The sequence below is a fragment of the Miscanthus floridulus genome, chromosome 6, assembly GCF_019320115.1.
Source record: "Miscanthus floridulus cultivar M001 chromosome 6, ASM1932011v1, whole genome shotgun sequence".
Lineage (NCBI taxonomy): Eukaryota > Viridiplantae > Streptophyta > Magnoliopsida > Poales > Poaceae > Miscanthus > Miscanthus floridulus.
In genome coordinates, this window is record NC_089585.1 from 104,972,531 (window position 1) to 104,992,551 (window position 20,021).

The following is a 20,021-nucleotide window of genomic DNA, read 5'->3' on the forward strand; positions in this document are numbered from 1 at the left end:
CTTAATCTTGTATAAATTGACAGTCAGTTGATTTTCTCTGGATGGACACGCGGCGCCTGATAAGAGTGTGTATGCATGGGAGGCTGATTGATACTGTATCCATTCAATTTTTTTTTCCGGCGCGAAGGCCCACTGCGACAGCCCGCGCGGAGCCTATCTCGGTTGCCGCGGCAGAGGCCGCCCGCGCGCGCGAAGCCCAGCTGTTGTTGCATCCTGCGGCCTGGCCGGGCCTCGGCAAACAAACAGTTTCTCGCTTATATTCACCTGAAAATAGGAGCACCGTGGCCGGCTGGTCTGGCGGACGCGCGTCGTTCGCCACCTGCAGGCCACAGCCCACAGGTGCGCGTGACAAGTCGTGCCAACAAAAAGAAGCTTTTCGACCAGAAAAGACGCGACGCTCATGTGCCAACAATTCGCTCGTGGCATCAAAAAAAAAAAAAAAAATTTCGCTCGCTCATTCACTCTCCGGCTTTAGTAGCTTTTTACCCACCAGCGACCAAACAAACAAATCAGCAAGACAACAAGCCAGCTGCACGGCGGAACCAGTTCCATTTCCATCGCCTGCTTCTCCTCCCACCTGCAACTGCGACGCCTGGTTTCCCAGTCCTGGTTGTCTGCGCTGTTTGGTCTCTGCTCATGGAAAAGCCGAGGAGGCCTCGGTTCTTCAAGGTCCTCGTTGTCGACTTCGCGCGCCGAATCGTAAGTAGCCCTCCCTCCTCCTCTTCCCGCCGCGTGTCCCCCTCCGTCTGTATCGGTGTTCGCATTCGTAGGCCTGGTCGGAGAGGGTTCGTGCCGTGTGCTTAGCGGACAACTGCGGTCTTTGATCCGGCCGAAACCCTGGCATTGCATCCGTTCCTTTGTGGATTGCTGCTGATGGACGAGCAGAGGATTATCTGCATGTGCATGCCTGTGGGTTTTCCGATTTTTCTTCTAACAGATGGGATTCATGCATGTTTCATGTAAAAAGAAAATCTTAAATTCAGAAGATCAGAACTAAAAAGGGCAACAGGTTGGTAATGCCAGGTGGCAATCATGATGTCTGGTATTACTATAGGACTAGTTAAAGACTTGCCTTCATGATGCTTTCATGCGGCCCTAAAAATGGTACCCTACTGGTTTGTCAATTGTTAAAACCACTGCATTTCCGTCTCTAATGACTAATCTTTGACATCATCATAAAGTGCCATTTTCGCTTTTCGGTTAACTACTCTAGTGGAACTAGCTCGTCGTCCTAACCTTGTTTCTGCATGTAGGAGATACCTCAAGGCTTCCTCTGTCATTTTCCAGAGGGGAGACACAGAAAGTCTGGCACTACAGTGGTTGCATCTCCTAAAGTCGTCCTTACGAATGCTCAAGGGAATATTTGGCCTGTTGAGCTGGAGGAAATTGACGGCCGCGTGTTTCTGACCACTGGATGGCCAAAGTTTGTGGAGGACAACTGTTTGGGGAAGGGTGAATTCCTTATCTTCAAGTACTATGGGAGAATGCATTTCATGGTCTCGTTTTTTGGTGTGAATGCTGTTGAGAAGTCAGGTTGGTCTTCAGGGAGTAGCGCCCAAGCTACGAAGAATGTAGAAGAACTCCCGTGTCCTATCATCCCTTCTAGGAAGGGAGGGCATAGTGGCGATGGATTAACAGAGAAAGTTAAGAGTCTTATGCATACTCACTCTCAGGTTGATATACTGGATCACTCTCTTGTAGGAATGCAACTAGTCTAGTATTGAGGAAATAATTACATCAATTCATATGGGTTCTTTGAGTATATTCATTCTTCCAACTCTCTAGTTCACATCGAGTCACATTATTGTTAACATGGTCTTAGATAAGTTAGTTTTGCATATTTTGTAAGTCTACTGTAAATTTGGAGTCATATTACGCATGATGATCTTCATGAAATTGCTGTTGGCTAGAGAAGCCTATCGTTCAAAAGAATTATTTCCAATCACTTTAGACTGCTGCCCTAGCTTCAGTTTTTCATCATACTCCATGTTTGTTTTCATACAGCATAATCCAACCAGTGACAAATATCAAGAAAGTTAACAAAGAGATGAAAGTTTTTGTATTTGGTCATGCTTAACTCTGTAGGCAATAGAATTGAACATTTAAAAAAAAACTAGTATGGCATGTATCTGTATCTTTTATGATTTCCATCAGATAGACAAATATGCCTGATGGAATGAAACAAATGGAGTACCTTTTTGGTTCAAAACAGGGAGCATTCATTTTCAAATGTTGATAGTGCCTTACTTCTAATCCTGTCTGTTTAACTGATAGTTTTGTATACAACTTCTAGACAGATACCATGCAACGAAACACTCAAGGGGATGAACTCATTTCATCCCAGGGCACAATTGATTTCCTTGACTCACATGAAGTAGTTTGCTCCAAAGATTACTTGGAGACATACTTGTCACAGAGTGAGACCATGGAGGACGATAAAGCTAAAGCAGTAGCGGAAGTAATGAGAACTTTGCGTGTTGACAAATTGACAGTAGACTTATTCTGTGCTATACTCTGTTTGTATAAATGGAAAGTTGAGTCGGCTGCAGAATATTTTAATGTTTGTAGGGACAAACCACAGATTCTGGAACAATCTCTGAAGCAGAAATTTGTTTTGCAGTGTAAGTTTTTTTTTTTAATTACTTCATGGTCTTTCATTTTTGCATTGCTAACACGGCTATCCTTTTTGTCTTCAGTTGACTTTGTAAAGGGACAACTACAACGCTTCTTCCCTCAAGATTATGATTATGAGGGGATCAAGAAGAACAATATTGAGGGACCTAATTTGTCTAATCAACCACTACAACATGACCTGATAGTGGCACCAGTGAAACGGAGGCTAGTTGATGAATATAAACCTTGTGACTTGCCTCATCGACAGAAGAGAATAGTTAAGTTGCAGGGAAACTCACTGCAAACTCAAACACCAAGAAGATCACCACGATTGGCACACACCAGAAGATCACCACGATTGGCACGCACCAACAATACTTGTAACAACAACAAAAAAGTGTGCAAAGGAAGAGCCAAAGTGCTTAAAACACCACCAGATGCAAGAAATCAGGTGAAGGATAGAGCACATAAATCATGTTCGCTTCATGAGAAACTAGATAATGCCTTGAAAGCAGTCCATGAAGAAGCAACAGGTGATCTTTTGGTTGCTCTTGTGTTAAAAAAAAAAACTTTTGGTTGCTCTTTGTTAGAACTTTTTTTATAACATCTCAAACTTCAGTTATATCAACTTTTGCCTTTCTAGGTTCCTTATCTCAGGACCTCAGGATACCGGATTCCCCACAGTGTGAGGTTGGCTTAAGTAAAGAGCATGAACATGATCAAGGAGATACTGGCAAAATGTTGGATCAAGTCAATGATGGAGAAAACTGTAAAGAACATTTGAGAAGAGATGCTATGGGAAATTCTGAGTCATTCATGAGTACATATTGCGTAGAGCCATTGCCAACCAACTCTAGGTTGACAGCATATTCAAGAATAAATGAGCTATCATTTACATGGAAGCCCTCAGAACATGCCAGTCCCCTTGAGAAAGTTTTACTTGACATTCAAAGAGATAACTTCGTGAACACCATTGCACGCATCCAGAAAATCATACGGGATGACCCTTCAGATGTGCTTAGTGCAGATGTAATTGAAGCCACTGTGCGGATAGAAATTATTAAATGGGATTTATGCCTTCAGGACAAGGATGCCCATAAGATAGTAAATGCAATGTTGGAGTATGCTAAAAAGGTCAAGGGGAGACAGAATTTCAATACTGAGATGAGGAAGGAAGAGTTCTCTGCAAAGCTGCAGGATCTCCTGAAGTTGCAGCTTAAAGAACTAGAACTTACATACACTTCCTTGGAATCAGATTACAAGAAAGCAACGACTGACGCTAGCATTTTTTTCTCGACATTTGAAGAACACAAGAAAAAGTTGCATGCCATTAAGGACGGTATCAAGGACCTGCAGCAGGCCTGTATGACTAAGGATGATGAAATGCAAAAATTGGCACATCAAGTCGCTGAGCATGAGACTGTATATCAGAAGTCTATAATGGAAAAGGTTAGGGTTAAGATGGCTCTGAAGAGCCATGAGCAGACTCTTGGTTACTTAAAAGAGCAGCTAGCCTCTACTGAATCTGGATCAATTGACGTAGGAGCATTGGTTAAGGTAGAGATGGATAATATGAGTAAGGAGATTGAACTCTCCAAGGGAAATCTTCTAAATATCAACTTCAAGAAAGAGTAAAGAAGTTGTAAGCGTTTGCTTACAATTATTTATTTTCTGGCTATGGGCACTTCATGGTAAGTCCTTTCATGAACATTCTTTTTCATTATGTTGAAGCTCACATATGTTATCAGAGGACAAAACATGATGATTCATGCATCATAAATTCATAATGCTTGCTTTTCCTTATCATACTTTTTTTTTGCGGAAAATTATCATACTTTTTTTAGCCAGGCCATATTATCATTTCTTTATATCTTTTTGCCTGTCTTAGCCCACTAGAAACTTTGAAAGACGAGGATTGTGTCAGATATATATTAACTGATTATTGAAAGAGTTGCTTGAAAACTAGCTTAGGAGTGCTGCTTCTGTGCTATCATATCAATTACTGCAGGAGTTTCATTAGATATAATAGTTTACATGACATACAATCAGTTACTTCTGAAGAGTTGCAAGGTTGTAGAATGCCCCCTTCTTGCTCATGAGCTGCGGGTAAGAGCCACGCTCCACCACTTTACCCTCTCCCAGGAAAGCAATCGAGTCTACATTCTTGATTGTGTTTAGTCGATGTGCCACCACAATTGTGGTCCTCCCTGACAGTATCCGATCAAGAGCTTCCTGCACCACTTGCTCTGACTGTGCATCAAGCGCACTTGTTGCTTCATCAAGTAGTAGTATTTCTGGATTCCGGATTATTGCCCTTGCAATTGCGATTCTTTGCTTCTGCCCCCCTGAGAGCTGTATACCATGCTCTCCGCAATCAGTATCGTATCCATCCTTCAAAGATCTGAAAAATAATCAACTTAGTTCCTTGTGTTGGACAATGCGAGTTGAAATAAAAGGCATGCTTGCAATATCTATATAATTTTGGAATAGAAACAAGTAAAAAGACTTACGAGATGAACTCATGTGCGTTTGCAGCTTTTGCAGCTTCCACGATCTCATCTTCATCAGCTTCTGGTTTACCAAAAGCAATGTTGTCCCTGACACTGCCTGAAAACATTGCAGGCTCCTGACTAACAAGAGCTGTAAATCCTCGGAACCAGAGAATATTCATCTCCCTCACATCCATACCATCAATTCTTACGGACCCCCTATCAACATCATAGAACCTCTGGATCAAACCTATGATAGTTGATTTACCACAACCGCTTCGCCCAACCAGGCCAACACTTGTTCCTGCTTTCACGTCCAAGCTAAAATCCTGTAGGATAAGGCATTCTGGTCTTGTTGGATATGCAAAATCTACCTTCTTGAATTCTATTCTACCTTCTATTTTCTTCTTCTGATCTTCCTTCTCCTCCTGCAAAATAGATGTATATTATTCTCACTTATAGCAAGACAGCGTTGTAAAATCATTCTATACTCGCATAACTGCTTTGCCGATATGTATTCTGTATGATGCTTATGAATGAGTTTGTTACCTGTGAATTTTTTGGAGAGATGGATTTCCTATCTAGCACCTCAAATACTGAAGCAACTGCATTTGCTCCCTTTGCCAGGTCAGATGTCATGCTACCAGCATCAGCAATCAGCTTTCCTGTGCTCACCAGCACGAAAAAGGTTTTGAAAACATCACCCGCTGATATCTCCCCAGACTGTGCCAGCTTCCCTCCATACCAGAAGTCCAGTGCCCATGACAAGAACGAGAGGCAAGGTGACAACCCTGTGGTGATCCCTGCTACCCATGATTTCTTCCTTGCTTTTTTCAAGGGTTCCTCTTGTGCATGCTCGAATAGCTGAAGAACCTTCGATGAGCATCCAAAGGAGGTTACCATCCTGTGGTTGTAAACAGCTTCTATGGCTATCTGGGTGCTTTGATGCTGAGCCTTTGCCAAGTCCCTTGACACATTTGAGAGAACCATTTTTTTTGCATAATAGCATATCATTGTAGATGGCTGTACAGCTATCATGACAAGAGAAAGTTTCCAAGCTACCATCAGGCCCATTGTCACTGCAATTATAATTCCGGAAGCTGTTTGAAGCAGTAAGGATATTCTATCTGCAACAAGGGTTTTGACAAGAGAAGCCTCATTGCTTAGCCGAGAGCACAATGCACCGCTTGAATTAGTTTCTTCATCAAACCATGCTGCTTCAAAGGTTAAGATCTTCTCAAGTACTTGGACCCGGATGCGCCTAACAAGATGCTCCCCCATGTATGCAAAATTGTAGTGTTGCAATAGATTAACAACAATGGATACCAAGGACAGTGAACAGAAGATCAAGGCATAGCGTCTGATAATTGCATTCATCTCATTTTGGTCCTGAACAAAGAATGCAGCAATCATTCCTCCGATGGTTATGGCATAGATGGGCTGCAAGGAACCATATACCAATGCAGACAAACTGCCTACGACCGCCTGCTTCCACTCAGGTGCGTTCATTGCAAGAAGCCTGGAGAAAGATGGTGCAGGTGGAGGAACATCAGAATTATTTTCCGTTAAGATAGCTGGTGTTAGTGGCATTGGACTTGCTCTGGACATGCTGTGACGGCTCGTACTTGTCCTGGCCACTGAGGAAGCCCTAAATTGTTCATTTTCTTGATCGATGTAGCTTACCATCTTCTGCAATTTCACAAGTCTCGAGTACGGGCCACCCTTGCTGATCAGTTCATCATGTGTACCAATTTCAGCTATTGTACCCCCATCAACTACTGCAATCTGATCAGCGTTCTTCACGGTTGAGAGCTTATGAGCTACTACCTGTCCATTGTTAATGAACAATCAGGCATTCAATGTCAAATGATTTTCTCTTCAAAAAGATGCAGTGCTAAGTAATTCAAGAAGTTCTGATATAAGGGTTATAAAATATGAAGAGTGGAAGCAGTGGCAATTTACCAGTGTTGTTCGTCCCATAGATGCTTGATCAAGTGCATGCTGTACCAACTTTTCTGATTCTGAATCAAGTGCACTTGTGGCTTCATCGAGCAAGAGTACAGCAGGGTTCTTAATTATTGCCCTTGCAATGGCAATACGCTGCTTTTGGCCACCTGATAACAATGCTCCACGCTCACCAATCTGCAAGAATGGAACATAAAGTATGAGACATGCAATTAAGGTGGCTGAATGCTATGTAAAGTAATCTGCTGCTCTCCCATCTCTGAACACGCGGCAGGGATAGGCGCCGAAAGGGCTCCCTACTGCTGCACTGTAGCCGTGGTAGGAGCAGGTGTCGAAAGGCTCCCCTGCCGCACTGTAGCCACAACAGGGGCAGACGTCAAAGTCAGCCCTGCTATTACACCTAGTTACTGAGTTATATATATAGCTTCCCATTGTAACTCAGTAAAATGAGCGAGTTCAGTTTTGCCATCTTCTCTGCAGAGCTCCGGCCAACGCTAGGGCTTGTACTGTGTGTGTGTGCGCGCTCTGTTCTCCCTCTCTTTTTCTACCTCCAGCCGTAGTGTGTGGTCGGCAACGACGGTGAGCGGTCGGCTCACCTGTGTCAGAGATCTCGGGACCAACAAGTGCTATCAGAGCCGTACAAGCGCCGTCACCGGACTAACCGCTGGCGACGACGGACGGTTTGGAGATGGGCGACAACAGCGGCGCTGCTGTCGCTGCCTAGCCACGACAGGAGGTCGTCGTGCGCATGGTGCGGGAGGTCAGCGGCACCTGTTGGCCGACGCTGACTCACACCAACTATGGCGAGTGGGCGGTGACCATGAAGGTCAAGCTCAGAGCCCGATGGCTCTGGAATGCCATTGACAAGGGCACCGACAACGAAGAAGACGACATGTCAGCGTTGGAGGCTATCCTCGCTACTGTACTAGTGGAGTACAGGGAGCCATTGGAGGCAAAGAACTCTGCTAAGGAGGTGTGGGAGGCCATTGCAGCGATGTGCGTCGGCTCTGACCGCGCAAAGAAGGCGACGACCAAGCTGCTGAAGCAGGAGTATGCCACCCTCAAGTTTAAGGATGGTGAGTCGGTGGAGGACTTCTCCCTCCGTCTGCAGTCGCTCATTAGCAAGCTGAGGAGCCATGGCGTCACCATCGACGAAGAAGAGGCAGTCTCCAAGTACCTCCACTACGTGCCGGTGAAGTACATCCAGATCGCTCTCTCCATACAGACAATGCTGGACTTGTCCACCCTCACCATTGAGGATGTGACAGGCCATCTACGGCAACGGACGAGCGCATGGAGCAGGCCACAACAACAATGGACAACGGCAAGCTGCTGCTGACAGAGGAGTGGGCTGTCGGGATGAAAAAGTCTAGGGAAGCCTCCTCTAGCCGCGGTGACAATGGCAAGCGCCGCGGCAAGGCTTCTTCGGAGAAGAAGAAGATCGACCCCAATGTCTGCCAGCGCTGCGGAAAGATGGGCCATTGGGCAAAGGAGTGCCCAAATCGCAAGCAGAGAAGAAGGCTGAGGCTCATTTAGCGTAGGTTGATGAGGATGATGAGGCCACTCTCCTGATGGCGACATTCTGTGCACTGCACGACATTGAGGCAAAGGAGAAGGGAGAGGTGATGGCGGTGGAAGGGAACGACAAGGCTCTAAAGGTTGTTAACCTCGATGAACCGTGTGCCCAAGTCCACCTCGGATGTGTGGGCGACGAGCAGGAGCAGCGGTGGTACCTAGACTCCGGCGCCAGCAACCACATGACGGGCTCCAAGGAAGCCTTCTCCGAGCTCAACGGCAATGTGACCGGCACGGTGAAGTTCGGTGACGGCTCAAGGGTGGCAATCCAAGGGCGCGACACCATCATCTTCAAGTACCAGAACGGTGAGCACCGCGCACTGACGGATGTGTACTATATCCCATAGCTGCATTCAAGCATCGTCAGCATCGGGTAGCTGGACGAGCGCGGATGCAAGGTACTGATCGAGAACGGGATCCTAAAGATTCGGGATCAGGAGCAGTGTCTTCTTGCGAAGGTAAAATGCTCACATAATCAATTGTACCTGCTCGACTTGAAGGTGGAGCAGCCGGTGTGCCTGGCAGCATGGCACGCCGAGGAGCCATGGCTGTGGCATGCCCGGTTCGGCCATCTCAGCTTCGATGTGCTCGATCGGCTGGAGAAGATGATCCAAGGGCTGCCCCACATCAAGCACGCAGGCGAGCTATGTGACAGCTGCCTGACCGAGAAGCAGAGGAGGTTGTCGTTCTCAAAGGAGGCCAAGTATCGCGTGGCGGATGCTCTCGAGCTCGTCCATGGCGATCTCTACGGACCAATCACGCTAGCCACAAACGGTGGTCGGCGATACTTCCTCCTGTTCGTGGATGATTGCAGTCGCTATATGTGGTTGCAACTCTTGATGAGCAAGGATGAGGCAGCGGAGGCGATCAAGAAGTTCAAGGCGTGCGCGGAGGCGTAGAGCGGCAAGAAGCTGCGCGTGCTGTGGACTGATCGCGGTGGCGAATTCACTTCGGTGGAGTTCGCTGCGTACTACGTGGGTCAGGGTGTGGTGCGACACCACACCGTGCCGTACTCGCCACAGCAGAATAGCATGGTGGAGCGGCGGAACCAGACGGTGGTCAGCATGGCTTGATCCATGATGAAGGCCAAGAGCATGCCAGTAAGGTTATGGGGTGAGGCGGTGACCATGGTGGTGTTCATCCTCAATCGTGCGCCCACAAAGGCTCTGAAGGGCGTGACGCCGTTCGAAGCTTGGTATGGGCGTAAGCCGAGCGTGTCCTTCCTCCGGACATTTGGCTACATCGGCCACGTCAGGAAGATGAAGCCGGCCCTCACCAAGCTAGAGGACAGGAGCACACCGATGGTGCTCCTAGGCTACAAGGAAGGTACCAAGGCGTACCGACTCTACGACCCACGCGAAGGCAAGGTGGTTGTCTCGCGCGACATTATGTTCAACGAGAAGGCGACCTAGGACTAGGACAGTCCGAGCATGGGGGAAGTTGGTGGCTTCACCAGCACCTTCGTCGTCGAGCACTTGGTCATCCACGATGGTGGAGACACTAGAGAGGAGGTGCTGACCACTCCAACAACAGAGTCAAGGACTCCTAGGGTGGTGCCGAGCACTCCAGGAGGGGTACCGAGTACACCAGGAGTGGTGCCGAGCGGTCCTACAGTGGTGCCGACCACTCCAGGATGGGTGCCGAACGCTCCCATAGCAGAGCCGAGAGGTCTTGCAGTGGTGCCGACCACTCTAAGACTGGTGCCGAGCACTCCTGCAGTGGTGCCAACCACTCTGGCAGAACAGGGGACTCCATCAACTCCGATCGAGTTGGCCTCACCTCCAAGCGACATCATGAAGTTCGTGGATGCTTTCCACGACGGTGAGGAGGTGCGGTTCCATAGGCTGGATGACATCGTCGGTGGCACAGGGTCATCAGGCCTGGCGAGTTGGCTGCTTAATTACCCAAAGCTGCTTCTCGTCAGTGCAGAGGAACCACCCACATTCACGCTGGCCGAACGCGATGTAAATTGGTGATGGGCGATGCTGGAGAAGATGAAGGCGATCGAGAAAAACGAGACTTGGGAGCTCATCAATCCACCTCCAGGATGCCGTCCGATCAGCCTAAAGTGGGTGTACAAGGTCAAGTGGGCCGAGCGCGGTACCATTGTCAAGCACAAGGCGCGCCTCGTCGCTCGAGACTTTATCCAGCGCAAGGGCATCGAGTTCGAGGAAGTCTTTGCGCCGGTAGCGCGCATGGAATCTATCCGACTGTTGCTGGCTTTGGCAGCAGCGAAGGACTGGTGCGTTCATTACCTGGATGTAAAATCAGCATTCCTCAACGGTGAGCTGGCGGAGACGGTCTTCGTTAGGCAACCTCTGGGTTTTGCCGTCAAGGGAGCGGAGCACAGGGTACTCCGACTACGCAAGGCGCTCTACGGGCTGCGATAGGCCCCACGAGCGTGGAACGCCAAACTTGATGCCACACTGGGCGAGCTTGGGTTCACACGGTGCACAACCGAGCACGCGCTCTACACGTGGCGATGGGGAAGGAGGAGCTCATCGTCGGCGTGTATATGGACGACTTGATCATCACCGGCGCGCATGCGGAGGACATCGATAGCTTCAAGCGTGAGATGGCAGCTCATTTTCGAATGAGCGATCTCGGCGCGATCTCCTACTATCTCGGCATCGAGGTGAGACAGGGAAAGGAGGCGCTCACGCTCGGTCAGAGCGCGTATGTCTCACAGCTATTGGAGCGGAATGGCATGGCTGAGTGCAAGTCATGTGTGACTCCGATGGAGGAGCGGCTGAAGCTGACGAAGGCCAGTACCACGACGAAGGTAGATGCAACACTCTATCGGAGCATCGTCAGCGGTTTGCGCTACTTAGTCCACACCAGGCCGGACATTGCATTCGCCGTGGGCTACGTCAGCCGCTTCATGGAGGATCTCCGAGAGGATCACTGGGCCACGGCGAAACGGCTGCTGCGCTATGTTAAGGGGACTGTGGATTAGGTGATCGTCTTCCCCAAGACTGGCGGAAGTGGGCTGCAGCTCACTATGTTCAGTGTGGGGGATATACCCCCGGGTACCACAAGATGGTACATGGGCCGCACCATCCGAGGTGGCCCGACCCATGAGATCAAGACATGCACGGCGCTGCTTGGCATGCACCGCAAGACATTGTAATAGTACCAAATAGGATACTTTACTTGTAACCTTGTCCCTTCGGAGTATATAAGGAGGGGCAAGGGTCCCCTAGAGGACAGGTTAATCTGTATACATCTCAATACAACATACCAAAGACACAGGACGTAGGGTATTACGTCGATCAGACGGCCCGAACCTGTCTAAATCGCTGTCTCTGCGCCTTGTGTCACCATCTGGTTCCTGATTACCCGCACCGTCTACCGACAATCTACCACCACGGGCACCCCCCTCGGTGGACTGCCGACCATATTTCGTCGACAGTGGCGCGCCAGGTAGGGGGTGTGCGCTTGATCCATGGCGAGCCAGATGGACCTCAAATCAACAACGCGTTCTCATCGTCAATCTCGTGGAGATCCATCCCGGTCCACGACGACGATTCATCGCTGCTACACCAGCCCCTGCGACAGCAGATCCGATCTCGGAACCACCTCCGAGGTCGTCTTCACCAACAACTCAACGTCGATGCTCTTGTCAGCCCTCGTCGACGACTAGCCGCCGCTGCTCTGGTTGGCCCTCGTCGACGACTCGTCGTTGCTGCTCTCGTCAGCCCTCGCCGACCACTCGCCGTCGCTGCCCTCATCAGCCTTCGCCGATGTCCCTCGCCGTCGACTCGTCGTCACCGCTCGACGGCCTTCGCCGATGTCCCTCGCCGTCGACTCGTCGTCACCGCTCGAAGGCCTTCGCCGACGTCTCTCGCCGTCGACTCGTCATCACCGCTCGGCGGCCTTCGCTGACATCGTTCGCCGACGTCCCTCGCCGTCGACTCGTCGTCACTGCTCGGCGGCCTTCGCCGACATCCTTCGCCGACGTCTCTCGCCGTCGACTCGTCATCACCGCTCGGCGGCCTTCGCTGACATCGTTCGCCGACGTCCCTCGCCGTCGACTCGTCGTCACTGCTCGGCGGCCTTCGCCGACATCCTTCGCCGACGTCTCTCGCCGTCGACTCGTCGTCACCGCTCGATGGCCTCCGCCGAGCTCCGACCACCTCGACCACCAGACCACGTCGACCACGTCCCGAGCAGCTCCGCCGAACTCCGACCACCTCGACCACCAGACCACGTCGACCATGTCCCAAGCAGCTCCGCCGAACTCCGACCACAGACCACGTCGACCATGTCCCGAGCGGCTCCACCGAGCTCCGACCACCTCGATCACCAGACCACGTCGCAATGAAGATCGCCGCGAAGAACGGCGCTACGACAACCGCGACCATCGTCGTGACGACAAGTCGGAAAGCTCGAGGACCGGACAACTTTATCGCCGCCGGCCAGATTTCTATCTAAAGATAAGTACACTTCTAATATTTATATTTAATATAATTTTCATTACGACGTTTCTCCACAACGTCCTCGTCATGATTATTCTTCAAATAACGTTTGTCCATGTATACCATCTTAAATATAACATACAGCTATACTTAATGCAAATCCTCGACCAGTCATGTTGACGCTCGATGCCTCCAGAGACGGCCCTGTCTCCGGCTCCTCCCTACACGTGCACGAGCGTCCGCCCTCTGCGTTATGGGTGGTCGGCAGCGGCTCCTTAGCGACGCTTTGTTCTTCCTACACGTGTACGGGCTCCGCGCCCCGCGTTATGGTTAACGGGCTAGCTAGGGCTAGAGGCTCAGCTACATACTAACTGGTCGGACGATTTATATTAAGTATAAACACAAACTTCACATTAACACTGATGTTTACAAAGCACCAACTGCTTTATCACATCATGCTTCATTTGCAAATGACTGCTGAGCGTCATACGCTATTTCTTCACCGCTGATTTTTCTCCATAATTTATTATTTTGTACATCATGTACTACCTTTCTACATGTTTATATTGCAGTAATTTTGAGCTATGCTCGGGGACTTCATCGCTCGCTTCTTGACCTACGCTCGGGGGCTGCCTCGATCACTCTCCGACCACGGCTCGGGAACTTCGTCGCTCGCTCCTCGACCTGTGCTCGAGGACTGCCTCGATCACTCTCCGACCACAGCTCGGGGACTTCGTCGCTCGCTCCTCGACCTGTGCTTGGGGACTGCGTCGATCACTCTCCGACCACGGCTCGGGGACTTCGTCGCTCGCTCCTCGACCTGTGCTCGGGGACTGCCTCGACCACTCTCCGACCACGATTCGGGGACTTCGTCGCTCGCTCCTCGACCTGTGCTCGGGGACTGCCTCGACCACTCTCCGACCACGGCTCGGGGACTTCGTCGCTCGCTCCTCGACCTGTGCTCGGGGACTGCGTCGATCACTCTCCGACCACGGCTCGGGGACTTCGTCGCTCGCTCCTCGACCTGTGCTCGGGGACTGCCTCGACCACTCTCCGACCACGGCTCGGGGACTTCGTCGCTCGCTCCTCGACCTGTGCTCGGGGACTGCCTCGACCACTCTCCGACCACAGCTCAGGGACTTTGCGTTTCAACTACATGCGACTGGCGACTCGCATACAGTTGGGATATTCTTTCTCGTTTAGACCTTGCTACAAGGCTCATACCTCGCCTTCCAGCAAGCTCGGGGACTATATCGGTACGATGCACCTGCCGGTACATCTCGTATCGCCTATACGACGATTGAGTATAAACAACTTAACTGGGAATTCTTTTTAGACCCTGGCACCACGTGCCTACGTCACCTACTACCAGGCTCGGGGACTAAGTGGGCACACTTCACCTTGCGGTGAATGTGCTTGTTTTTCGACCACTACGCCTCTGATGATCAAGGATGCTACGCTTCAAGACGCACTTACATTTCTTTTCAGAAATACAAGTGGGCACACTTCCCGGGACGGAAATCTTTTTCTTCTTAAGAGCACCATACATTCTTCGGACAACCTACTTCTCCGGCGACAACGGTGGTCGGAGATGTCAAGAACTCAAGCCTCACTGTTCGGAGAAGGTTGAAACGGCGTGTCGCATCAGAATACATGGCGCTCGGGGACTAGTTGTGGGGGATATACCCCCGGGTACCACAAGATGGTACATGGGCCGCACCATCCGAGGTGGCCCGACCCGTGAGATCAAGACGTGCACGGCGCTGCTTGGCATGCACCGCAAGACATTGTAATAGTACCAAATAGAATACTTTACTTGTAACCTTGTCCCTTCGGAGTATATAAGGAGGGGCAAGGGTCCCCTAGAGGACAGGTTAATCTGTATACATCTCAATACAATACACCAAAGACACAGGACGTAGGGTATTACGTCGATCAGACGGCCCGAACCTGTCTAAATCGCTGTCTCTGCGCCTTGTGTCACCATCTGGTTCCTGATTACCCGCACCGTCTACCGACAATCTACCACCACGGGCACCCCCCTCGGTGGACTGCCGACCATATTTCGTCGACAGTGGGCTCACTATGTTCAGCGATGCAAACATAGCGGGGGACATCGACGGACGGCGGAGCACCTCTGGCGTGCTCGTCTTCCTCGGCTCAGCTCCAATCTCATGGCTATCGCTAATATAGAAGGTGGTGGCGCTGTCCACGTGCGAGGCAAAGTATGTGGCGGTGGCCACAGCAGCGTGCCAAGCTGTGTGGTTGCATCGGCTGCTAGGCGAGCTAACCGGTGTGAAAGCTCACCCGCCAGCACTGATGGTGGACAACCAGCCCACCATCGCCCTCTCGAAGAATTCGGTTCTCCACGATCGGAGCAAGCACATCGACATAAGTTCTACTTCCTTAGGGACCGTGTTGATGGAGGACAGATCGTTATCGAGTTCGTCGAAACTGGTCGGCAACTCGTGGACGTCCTCATCAAACCGCTCGGCCGTCTTCGGTTCACAGAGCTGAAGAAGATGATCGGCATGGTGGAGGTTCTAGGGTTAGCAATAGGATTAAGGGGAAGAATTGTAAAGTAATTTGCTGCTCTCCCATCTCTGAACACGCGGCAGGGGCAGGCGCCGAAAGGGCTCCCTGTTGTTGCACTGTAGCTGCGGCAGGGGCAGGCGCCGAAAGGCTTTCCTGCCGCACTGTAGCCACAACTGGGGCAGACGTCAAAGTCAGCCCCACTGTCACATCTAGCACTGTAGCAGTATGACAGCCTGACATGTCTGTGTACTAGGATTAGATGGGTAGAGTTGTATATATAGCTTCCCACTGCAACTCAGTAATGTGAGCGAGTTCAGTTTTGCCATCTCCTCTGCAAAGCTTCGGCCAACGCTGATGCTTATGCTATGTGTGTGCGCGCTCTATTCTCCCTCCCTTCTTCTACTCCAGCCGTAGTGTGTGTGGTCAGCAACGACGATGAGCGGTCGGCTCACCCGTGCCAGAGATCTCGGGACCAACGTGCTCCTTTTCTCTTTTGATGCGCGTACCTTAGTCTCATATTCCTCTGGAAGCCCCCTTATGAAGTTGTGAGCATTTGCTGTCATGGCTGCTGCATAGACCTCATCCATGGTCGCTTCTGGTTTGCCAAACAAGATGTTCTCTTTTATTGAAGTACCAAACAGTGCATGATCTTGGCTGACTAGTCCCATTTTGCTCCTGATCCATTTGAGCTGGAGTTCTTTGATGTCAAAACCATCAATTTTGACAGTTCCTTCACTGGCATCATAGAAGCGCTGCACTAAAGCTATTGCTGTTGACTTGCCGCTGCCACTGGACCCAACCAAAGCAATAGTTTGCCCAGCAGGAATCTGGAGGTTGAAGTTTTTGAGGACTGGCATATTTGGTCTTGATGGGTACACGAAACAGACAGATTCAAATTCGAGCTCTCCCCGAATTTGGTCCAAAATAAGGCCTTTTGGGTCATCAGCATTAATCTGGGGAACACGGTTTATACGATCAAGGATTCTTGTTGCAGCAACAGATGCCTCGGTGAAATGTTTCAGCTCAGGGAGTGCCATTCCAAGGGATCTGCAACATTCAGTAAAAAATTGTTAGTTAAGCTTCTATTTCTACATGATCAAACGGAGTCATGAAGCCAGTAAAGCATAAAGAGTACAAGAAACATACAGGCCACCCAAGACGAATGAAATCCCAGCAGCATATATCCTTCCACCACTTACATGATGGAACATCACCAATCTGCCGCCATACCATGCGAGAAAGGCCCAAATGGCAAAAGAAAGGCCGGTGAACCCAACAGCAAGACCCTTTGCAATGCCTTGTTTGATCCCCAGCTTGATCGTCTTGTCAAGGATCGCTGTGTACCTCTGGATGATCCTTTTCTCGGCTGTGAAGGAGTAAACGGTCTTGATAGAGCCCAGAGCTTGCTCGACCAGGGAATTCGCCTTGGCGTACTCATGGCGTGACTGGCGCGATAGGTAGAGAAGGTACTTGCCGTAGATGAGCCCCGGGATTATGAGAAGCAGGACCAGAGGAAAAGAAACCAGAGCCAGCCTCCAGCAGAAATAAGTGGCGAAGACTAGTCCGGAGACGAAGACCGTAGAGTGCATCAGAAATAGAGGGACCTGTTCCAGATTTTATGAAAATCAGCCAAACATGCTGTTGTTTCTCATTGAATGATGAAACCAACACTGAATTATATTATGTTGTGGATTTCTGCCCTGCCCTTTTATTTTCGCACATTCATTTTTTTCTGGAAGCTGGATAAATTATTTCAGTTTGTTTATTTTTTTTTTCAAGCAAGGAAAGACTAAAGAGTGTGGGTGTACGTCTCGATCATCCAAGTAGTTTATGTCCTTTTTTTAGGGGAGTAGTTTATGTCCTTGCTGAGACGGATTTGTATTATTTTCATTATGAAGCAACTTATTTCCGCCTAGGTTGGGTGATTTTTATTTCTTTATTTCTTTTTTTAAAAAAAACAAACTTTCCTAGCCCCATTTGCATCTTCAGCCTGCTGGTGATGCATCCAGCTAACACCGGTACCAAGGTGGGTTGTTTATTGGTCTTTTTGCTCGATAATATATGTTTAGGATTACTCATTACTCCCTTTGTCCTAAAATAGATGATACTGAAGCTATTGTCTAGATTCTCATAGGTAAAGTGTCATGTATTTTAATTCGCAAAAAAAAAGTGTCATCTATTTTGGGACGAGGGATTATACTTTATGGAGTACCTAATGCAATTTCATTGTGTGATTTAAACCGTATGTAAGCAGCACCCCGCATGTTCCTTGTTACGGTCCTGCTCCTGCCTGCCTTCCAGGAATCCAGGTCCATGAGGACCATGACAAAATCAAATGAATAATATGCCATATGGATCTAGCTTCTAGCGTCTCCATCGTTTGCCATATGGTGTGTATTAGTGATGATGCTTGACGGATAAAATAAGACGGCAGCCTGATTGTACTAGACTCCAAGGGCCAAGGCAGATGACGGTGCCGAGGCCAGAGGTCATTTCCGATCACATGGCCTGCCATTCCGGGTCAAACTGTTTGAAATTCGCTGACGGTCTATAACAGGTAAGCGAACAGGTTCGCACATGTCCTCGATCGTCCTAAAAAAAGGCAGTCATTTGCAAATGGAGTGGATGGTTTTGGTCATTTGCAAAGGGAATATGCAGCGTAGTCTCGTCTTTTTTTTTGGTCTTTCTTACGACTGAGTTTCTTTTTGTTGATGATTGAATTCTGACGATGACGAGTGAAGAAGTGAAGGAATGAGAAGGGTTGGGGTTGGTGGTGCGCCTGCAGTACTGCACCTTCTCGCTGAGGACCTCCTGGATGTGGGAGGCGTCCTTGGAGATGCTGTTTATGATCTCCGAGGTGGTGGCCTCCTGCGAGTCGAAGAAGCCTGCTTCCTGCCGCAGGATGGCCTGCAGGTACAGGTACCGGATCCGCAGCACCTGCCGTTCGCTCGTCCGGCTCCAGCAGTACCCTTCTGCAACCAGGAAACAGATGCGTGAGATGTAGAACCAGCCACTTACTTAGGCTCTCGTTTGGGAAAAAAATGTAAGAAGAACTTGCAGAAAGTTGCATAGGTAGGAAACAATTTAATTCTATAAGGTCCAGACCAGAAAAATCAGACTTTCCAGTATGGACATCAGTTCTTTATTAGTTTTTAAACAAATCTGTATGTAGCGCTAAAAAGATGTCTTCTTTTGGCTCTCATCATACAGATGGGGCAACCGAGTAGGGGAACATAGATTAAGATATAGAAAGAGAACTGACCAGAGATGATGTCTCCTTTTGAACGCAAAATTGCCATTAAAAATGATAAGTACTTACAAAACATTTTATTAGTTCCTGTTAAAACAAGGGGGAAAGTTCTTCATTGCAAGCAAGCAGGTTCTGAGAAACAGCATGTGTACGGTGAGTGATGTGCATGAATAATAGGGCTAGGTGTGGCGAGCTGAAGTTACCCATGAACGCCACCGCCAGGACCACGAACGCCAGGTAGACGAAATTCAGGCACGACTGCATCATCACCGGAAAAGGAGCCAAAAGAAGGTGAACAAATAATAAAGTTACTGAAAAATGCACACAGATGATGTTGAGCACGGTTCGGAGTTGACGACACTTGTCGCCGGTACACAGGTAATGCACGGCACACGACGAACCTTCTCCACCTCGTGCATGAACTGCGCGCTCTTAGCGCCGCCGCCGCCGTCGCTGGCCTGGGCGCCCCCGTACCCGAGCGCGTTCATCACGTCGCTGGCGAAGATGAGCAGCAGGTTGGTGGAGCACCCGTCGCCGATGGCCCCCAGCGTGCCCAGGGCCATGAGCAGGACGTCCACCCGGTCCGCGAACCGGAACATGCCGCGGATGCTCATCGGCCGCTCGCCGCCGGCGCCGGCGCCAGCTGGGGCAGGGCCACTCATCTCCTCCTCCTCCTCCTCCTCGCCTCTCTATCGCAAGCTGGAGCCTGATGACAGGGAGATGGCCGCCGGAGCAATGCTTGTGGAGTTGTGGGCGAGCTACCGATCCCAGCTCGATCGTTTTGCTGTGTGCTTTGGCACCAGGGCTTTATATAGCTGATACCTGAGCTGAGTGTGCACCAACTCGCGCGCGTGTTTCGGTAATTTCCTCCCTTTTATTATTTGGGGGTTGCATGATGAGGGAGCATGCACACATCACATTGCAACAGAGTAATGAGTTGGAATTCAGCATGTGTGGTGTGGAGGACAAAGGTGGCTGCAAGCCTGCAACTTACATGCCCATTGGCTCCTCATTATCTTTTCTTTTTGTATAATAGTAAATCCATCAATTGTAGATGCTATTGGATCTTTGGTGATGTGGTGGTTGTCTGTCAGTTTAATATTACAAGTGTTTTCCTTTTCCTTTTGATTTACATTGCTGGGCTACGCTTTTAAATGCCCTATCTTGAGTCATGCA

General features: G+C 49.6%; 2 protein-coding genes across 3 annotated transcripts; one reads left to right on the top strand and one right to left on the bottom strand.

The window, feature by feature from the left end:
- The first annotated feature begins 568 nt into the window (after positions 1–568).
- On the top strand, positions 569–4,303 carry LOC136458903 (B3 domain-containing protein Os03g0120900-like). Its single transcript, XM_066458811.1, has 5 exons — positions 569–699; positions 1,254–1,673; positions 2,294–2,621; positions 2,697–3,146; positions 3,257–4,303. The coding sequence occupies exons 1-5, from the start codon at positions 637–639 to the stop codon at positions 4,246–4,248; spliced, it is 2,253 nt and encodes a 750-aa protein (XP_066314908.1). The 5' UTR covers positions 569–636; the 3' UTR covers positions 4,249–4,303.
- A 135-nt stretch (positions 4,304–4,438) lies between these two features.
- Positions 4,439–19,607, bottom strand: LOC136458904 (putative ABC transporter B family member 8). 2 transcript variants are annotated; one of them, XM_066458813.1, is made up of 9 exons: positions 19,247–19,607; positions 19,049–19,103; positions 18,389–18,567; positions 16,742–17,199; positions 16,102–16,642; positions 7,065–7,244; positions 5,652–6,929; positions 5,124–5,527; positions 4,439–5,014 (listed from the first exon to the last, which is right to left on the bottom strand). In XM_066458813.1, exons 1-9 carry the CDS (start codon positions 19,505–19,507, stop codon positions 4,663–4,665), a joined length of 3,708 nt encoding a protein of 1,235 aa, XP_066314910.1. In that variant the 5' UTR covers positions 19,508–19,607; the 3' UTR covers positions 4,439–4,662. The 2 variants fall into 2 exon arrangements, with proteins under 2 accessions (XP_066314910.1, XP_066314909.1); XM_066458812.1 differs by having other exon boundaries at positions 5,124–5,530.
- Between the last annotated feature and the right edge of the window lie 414 nt (positions 19,608–20,021).